General features: G+C 35.1%; 2 protein-coding genes and 1 long non-coding RNA gene across 11 annotated transcripts in view; 1 reads left to right on the forward strand and 2 right to left on the reverse strand.

The window, feature by feature from the left end:
- LOC117106818 (sorting nexin-13-like) overlaps positions 1-3,444 on the reverse strand; it is a 41,926-nt gene extending 38,482 nt beyond the window's left edge. For 4 of the 5 annotated variants that reach the window (XM_033248282.1, XM_033248283.1, XM_033248285.1 and 1 more), the window contains exon 1: positions 3,276-3,443. In XM_033248282.1, coding sequence (XP_033104173.1) covers positions 3,276-3,278 — 3 coding nt within the window. In that variant the 5' untranslated portion in view covers positions 3,279-3,443. Of the gene's footprint in view, positions 1-3,275 lie in introns of all 5 variants that reach the window. The other variant, XM_033248281.1, reaches the window with a different exon arrangement.
- A 141-nt stretch (positions 3,445-3,585) lies between these two features.
- LOC117106767 (rap guanine nucleotide exchange factor 4-like) overlaps positions 3,586-7,315 on the forward strand; it is a 73,589-nt gene continuing 69,859 nt past the window's right edge. For all 5 annotated transcript variants that reach the window (XM_033248197.1, XM_033248198.1, XM_033248200.1 and 2 more), the window contains exon 1: positions 3,586-3,802. In XM_033248197.1, the coding sequence (XP_033104088.1) occupies positions 3,768-3,802 (35 nt within the window). In that variant the 5' untranslated portion in view covers positions 3,586-3,767. The remainder of the gene's footprint in view (positions 3,803-7,315) is intronic.
- LOC117106768 overlaps positions 7,238-7,315 on the reverse strand; it is a 934-nt gene continuing 856 nt past the window's right edge. The window contains exon 2 of the long non-coding RNA XR_004445138.1: positions 7,238-7,302. This is a non-coding gene — a long non-coding RNA (uncharacterized LOC117106768). The remainder of the gene's footprint in view (positions 7,303-7,315) is intronic.

A 7,315-nucleotide genomic window follows, 5' to 3' on the forward strand; every position in this document is an offset into this window, starting at 1 on the left:
AGATGTGTATAAGAGACTTTACCACTCCTTCCTTTTCCTGCAGTTAGGTTGATTTTTTCTCCTTTCTTGTACCCTTTTCCCTTTATTATCCCTTCAATATCTACAGTATTTCCTTTTAATATTTGCCTTTTTTCCCCCTTTTCTTATTTCATTTTTATATTTACTTACCTTTCTTTCAGTTCTTTTCCTTTTAATTTGCTTTCTACATTTCTACTCCTATTTTTTACCCTTTCTTTTCTTATTTTTATCATTTATGACTTATGACAATTCAATTGATTAAATAATATGTGCCAAATTACACAGCATAATGCCAGTTACACCTGCATGGTAATTGATCAGGAAATTTTAATATTGATTACGAAAGGGAAAGTAATTGAGCCAAACCACCTGCCTTGGGCTATGTTTCTTGTCAACACAATATACTGTATACACCACATTAGGGTGTAGTGCCCTATTTCTTGATATCATTGTCAATACAATTATTATTAGACACCGACCTTCTTTTTGGACAATCTCCTGATCTACAGTAGGCTATTTCATATTTCATAAATCATACAGTAGTTACATTATGAATAAATCTGTTAATATTATCATTTTTTCTGTCTCTTTGAGTCTTCTCTCGTCAAAGCATGCCATACGAATTCTTGTTTTTACTATTTCAAATCACATCTGCCATCTGCTGTTTTCACAGTTAAATCTTAATTGTTTTTACTTTTTCAATGTTCTTTCTTTCTTCCATAACAATATTTAATAATTAACGTTTTCGTTCTTGACATCATCAAGGGTAGAGCAACCAATAATCAATAACAATAGATTGTTAAGAGTATGATCCAACAGACTTCTTTAGGTAAATTTTACAGAATTATTGATTGTATGTAAGGGGACTAAGGTCTTTCTAATGAAGGGTAACAGAAAGAAATTAATTTTTTTCCATCATTAGGCAGATGGGATCAATAACAAATTTTCAACTGATGTTTGTGTGTCAGTGGCTAATAACAGTTGGGTATTATATTAACACTTAATAATTAATTAGACATATTATTTTTATTATACATAAAAACACAATGTTGGTTTAAATCATGATTGTAGAATCCGGGCATTGAAAAATTAACCATTATTCGTCCTATCATTATAATCATCTTCTATATTGTTATATTGCAGATATTATTCTCCTGAAGACGATTGAAGCAACTCAATTGAAACTTCGAGACAAGAATTTTTTTGAGCGGGTGTGGGATTATACCCAGGGAACCCTATGTGCATGAACAGAATGAATCTGACATCGTTTTTTTGAAGTGGCAGTATGCATTTAAACAACTGCCCTGTGATTAAATGGCCTATCCAAAACTTGGCCTATTCCGGTGAAAAAAATCAGACATTACTCGTGCATCAAACGGAAGGAACACCCTAATTATAGTTATATAGTAGGCATAGGCGCCTAGGATTTGGCCTCTACTGTACCTTGAGCTAGGCAAGTCTTTTTGCCTAAACTTCCTTTCTTGATGTCGTAGGTTAGTTTTTGCCCTACAACAACCAATTCAACCAAACGCACCTATCACAAGGACCATGGTGTTGCCTATTTTTAGCTGCAGCTGTGGAACCTGTCAGTCCATTGGGCGGGTCTCTTTAGGGACGGAGCGCGGTGTTAGCGACAGTAAACAGCAAGTTTAAAGAATGGGCTTTGCATTTTCAATTTTACGGAAATCCCAATGTCTGATCTAATCAACTGGGTGAGTTTGAAGTCTGCCGAATTCGGAGCCAATTCCTTTATATTTTGTGAGCATTTTTTTTTTGCAAAGTTTTGTTTATGCAGTTAAAATGATAAATGGTAGCCTGAAATTTGAATAGAAAGTGTGTAGAGCGAGCAACTGGGCAGTAGTGGAGGCCCCTGCTCAAAAACGAAAAAAAATAATACAGGGAGGAATGTAGTGCCAGCTGGTGGGGAATCACCTGATAACAATATCCAGGATGTCCAATTAGGTGTCCCCCCAGATTTAGGTGACGTCACACAATCCACTTAAGAAATGGGCTGGCACTAAGACAGACAGTTGAGTTGGTCTCCGAAGGTTGTTGAATACAGAGGTATACAGTTAAAAGTGAATACACAGTTAGATTGCTTGGACTAAATTTCACATTAAAGTGACATTCCATTGACTGTGCTGTGCCAGCTAATACTTGGCCGTTTCCTGGCAAAACAACGTAACTTTTTTTTTCACTTTTGGAGAAAAATAGAGTTAAAGTTTGCATGTTCGAAACTTCGCAATAATTTGTCGTAGCCTTTTGAAATTTTGCAGGATTGTATATCTATAGACATTGAGATTATATTTAAAATTTTAATTACAACCATTTGTTTATTGCAAAGTTATTAGCGATAATTACAGATACTTTGTTTTTCCACGGATATATGTCGGGCTCGGTATTGCTGCAGTGCAAGTGCGACATATTTTTGGAATTTATCACGTTTGGGGTAATCATATGCATTACTTAGCCTGTTCATACATTGCTGTTTAAGATTTTTGATATAAAAACAACAATAACCATGATTTTGCCTTGCCAAACTCCATCGGTTCAAGACCATTTTTGAATACCATTCCGTGGCAAAACAACATATCTTCATCGCAGATACGTTGTTTTGCCGCGTAATCTTATAGTTACGTTGTTTTTCCACAGAAAATCACTACTGTAGATTTTAAGTTTCATGCTTAAAGATAGGTGGTGCTTGCTATCTCTGAAACAACTCATATTGAGAGCTGAAAGTTTCACAGGTAATTCAGACGTGTTTAACATACTCCCAAATGATATCAAAATCGACAAAAATGTCAGTTACGTTGTTTTGCCTCGGGACGGCCGTACTATAATGGCAATGACTGGTGGTTGGAGCATGGTGACGGTGTGGTGTGGGTTTTGTGATGTGGGAGGCCAGCTTTGTGTATGCCTGCCCTGGGCCTAGGAGGCTAGGCTAGAGTAGCCTAGGCTAGGCTAAAAAAGAGAGGGCTTTTTATAAAGTTATAACTACTGTTACTCTGCCTACCTAGTATTAAGTAAGCTAGGCCCAGGCCAGGCCTGGAACCCTTATTTAGCTTAGCTTAGCTTAGGCCTAGTTTCCTCCCAATGACCAGTCTATCTAGGGTCTAGGCCTAGGCCTAGGCCTAGGAGGAGGCCTAGGCCTAGCCTAGACTAGCCTATCCAGAAGCATGCAGCAGGCCTTCTCGGGGACGAATGTAACTGACAAACACTGATACTGTCTGTCATGTGTCACATTACATTTAACTCACCATTCCCTTGGCTGTTATGAGTTCTTAAAAAATCCACAAAAATATCTAATTCTCCGAACGTGATCCATAATAATAATAATAATAATACTGCAAAACTGTCATTTTCGCCTATCCGATTACCGAAAAAATGACCAACCTTCCTATATAGTTGGACGAGAGCCCTCAACCATATTTAGTTAGCCAACTAACCAAAACTAAGCTTCTCATCCAGGGGTTATGCTTTATCTTTATTGATAACGACTGGGGAAACGTCTGTTAAAGTTCATATTGTGCATAGAGGGCGTAGGCAGTTTTTGGTTTTACACCTGTTTACACCAATGCTTGCTCACAAAAAATACAGAAGAAAACGACGGAGACTGTCGTCTTCTTTCGGTAGATGTTGAACCTTTAGTGTTAGTGTAAAATAATCAGCATTAGGACTTTCTGCGACCAGCATGAGAAGGATTCGAAACTGACTGTGTTTATATAATAGTCGTGCTAACGTCGATAAGAATGGTGGCTGAATGGATAGTGTGCCTTGATAAAAGGTAAGTATAAGGTACAGGAGGTAGGAGGCGGGAGCACGAAGGAGGCCTATCCGGGGGCCTATCATAAGTAAACAACATTGACAACCACTCACTGCTGACCAGAACCACCATTTAACCCCTCATTAATGTTAGTGGGCTAGGGCTAGTAATAGTAGGCCTAGCCTAGGGCCTCCATACGTGTATATACCTTCAATTCACTTCATAATAATATATAGGGCCGAGGTATCTTGAATCATCGATTCTTGTAATTTTTTTCATGCACGTTTTCAAATATATAAATAAATAACATTTAACAAGTCTCATGTCCTGCGACACTCAAGTTCTATTCTTATTCTTTTATTATTGCCAAACAAAACATAACATAACAATTATCAGAAAAAAATAAGACTAATTGAGCTGATTGACAGGGACACAAAAGTGAACTAAATCACTATAACAAAAAGTCTGTGTGTCAAGTTCTCTAGTGGTTTGAAAAATTAAATAGAGTAGGCCTAGGGCCTAGCCTAGGCTTAAAAGCCAAAGCACCTTCATCATCAGGGCATAGATCATATCTTTATTTGCAGATTTCTTGTCTGCTACCTAGCAATCATGTCATGCAATGGTATCCCAGAAGACCACAGAACAGGAAGAGAGTTCACTCTGCTTCTTCCGTGTGTGAACACTAACATAATGCCCTCTGCCACTATACTAATCTGCCGTTAATTATAGAATAGAAGGCATAATACATTTGTTATATTAGGTCAGAATCTAATTTTCAGAAAAATCTGCGTAGCAATCGGTGCTTATTTTCTGAAATGCGCAGATGAATGCCGATTCTAACCTTCCTTATCATTTGAGAGCTTTTGATTTGCATGGTGACGCATCACTAAAGCGGAATAACTCATGCGTGACCATCCTACCGGGCGTTCCATGTTCTCTGCATACGTAGATTTGGCCAAATTGCATCCCAGAATCAACGCGACGAGGAGAACTTAACGTTCTCGCGTGCGCAGAAGACTTTTAGCGACATCATTACATTCTGCGTCCTACCGTCGTCGTGTAATCGAAAGCTAACTATTACCGAGATAGTGTAATGTACCGTACTGTATCTCTACAAACATTGATATATTTACAGTACAAAATTGATACTTTTATTCTATTTCCATGATTCCACTAAACTGAACCTTTAACAGTAGCTCATGAGAAATCAGGGATTGTGATAATGGGATGCTAATAAGAGGGTCCAGGATAGAGCATTATGGAGAAGTTGTTGTCAAAACGTTAACGTAAGAAAATTTTCATAATAATTTTGAAATAAACCAACAGACAGCAGAATTATCAATATGTAGAGCACACACTCACATGGTTATTGATTGGTATATTTTATAAACTGCTGCAATTGATTCATTGTTCCATTAGTATGATTTTAACTTTTAATTCTTATTTTAAATTTCATATTGAATTTATTTTTTTGAAAATGTAATTACATACACCCTGTATATTAATTGTATTATAACTTTTTTTTAATTCAAATTGTATTTTGATAAACTTTGTAAATTGTAAATTGGTCTTTTTGTATCTTTGTTTTTTTTTTTTCGGACTTTTGATTGTGTAGTTTAAGAATGATTGTGCAATTTGGTTTCTGTTTTTGTCTAAAGAAGAATTTCCAGTATACTTTTCTGCTATATTTGGACAATAAAGATTTGATTTGATTTGATTTTCATCATCTTAATAAAAATACAGAGGTTTGTGCCACATCTTTTGCCAAGGCATTTTTATTTACCATCTTTCTTATCTTCTCACAGTATGTCCCTTTAAAGACGGCCAAGAAAATATGATGTTCCTCAAGTATGAGTTGAGCGTTTTATAAATAGTGCGGTCCCTTTCCTGACAAATTTGATTAACCATAACCACTGAGGTCTAAATTGAGGTCATTACTTGTGGCTATTTTTTCATGTGAAATGTTGTTATGTTGTGTTTTTTTTTTTACTTCATGAGTACATTCAGCCATGAGGCTGCAAATTGTATAAAGTCTTCAACAAGAAAGTACAACATTCTTTTTTTAGCTATTTCATTTATTATATCCACATTTTTGATAGATGAAACTGAAAGATACTTTAATTAATAAGGTTTTCTTTGTTCTGACATCATTGCAGTTTATTTTTGTTTAAATTTTTAATATTTAATGAGGGCGACCCGACCAACTCACCATTACGGATAAGCTGATATAAGGGGGCTGTTGTTAGCTACTTTTTGGAATACAATCTTGTCTGAGTTAATGAAGTTGGCGATTTTTCAATGCTACATACAGTAAAACATATCAGTAAGGTGATACACAGTACAAATGTACTTTACAGATCCAGAGGTATAAGTTAACACATTTGATAGTGAACCTTAATCCTACAGTACTTGTCTATAATGGAAATATTAGGAAATATTAATATTATTACAAATTTTAAAATAAAACATAATGTTTTGTTTAATTTCAATCCCATCCATTTCTTATGATCGATGATACAATCTGATGATGATGATTAACATTTTTTCAGTTTGATTTTTAATACAACATACCTGGAAGAAATTAGTGAATTACAGTAATAAATTAATGAAGTTACAACATTTTTAACAATAGTAACTGTGCATTTGTTACAGTATATTTTAAACTTTAGAAGACAGATTCAAAGTAGGTGGGGCTAATCTTTCATCCAGTAAGAATACTTGTACACTTTATGGCAATAATTGAAGTATAATAAAATAATATTGTGCAACATTTTTAGGTCTGGAAAATATTTTTTTGTGTCTCATAAAATCATAAAAATGATATTGATGAAATGGCTGCAGTACCAAATGTTGTTCATGTAGCACAACAGTGCTGATCTGTAAAATACAAAAGAAAAAACATTGATGTGTGGTCATGCGCAATACTGTCAATACTGACTGCCCCATTGTCAAAAATGCATGAAATTTCTAAAATGAAATTCCTCCATCGTGTAATAAATATGAATGAAAATCGGTGGCCAAATACCCTACTTCATTGCATGCTTCAACTGAAATCCAATTTTAATGAGTTAAATTACAAATTTCTTGATTCATGTAAGAATATACTTGATAAATGTACAGATTTAAATATGTTTGGACATGTTTTTGATTTAGATAATTTCACTTTTAATTCTTTTCCTGTTAGAACTGTAAATACACATGTTGCAGACTCATACAACGTTGAGTGGGAAACTCAAATTAACCGAAAGCCTTCTCTTAAAAATTATTCAAAATTGAAATCTACACCAAGCTTCGAAAAATATCTGCTTGATAAAACTAATTTTATGGGGGTAAGTCTAAAATTTAAATTAAGGTCCAACACATTACCCCTTGATGGCAAGACCTGCAAATGGTCTAAAGAGATTACTGGTCAGTGTACCTTGTGCCAAAGTGGCGAAACCGAAGATATTCGTCATTTTTTATTTAACTGTAAATCATTTGATATAATCAGAGAGGCAGAATTAGCTATTTTAAAACAAGACCTTGAACTTTGCA

This window comes from Anneissia japonica, unplaced genomic scaffold (genome assembly GCF_011630105.1).
Source record: "Anneissia japonica isolate Jap-2015-1 unplaced genomic scaffold, ASM1163010v1 scaffold2471_len1564793_cov202, whole genome shotgun sequence".
Lineage (NCBI taxonomy): Eukaryota > Metazoa > Echinodermata > Crinoidea > Comatulida > Comatulidae > Anneissia > Anneissia japonica.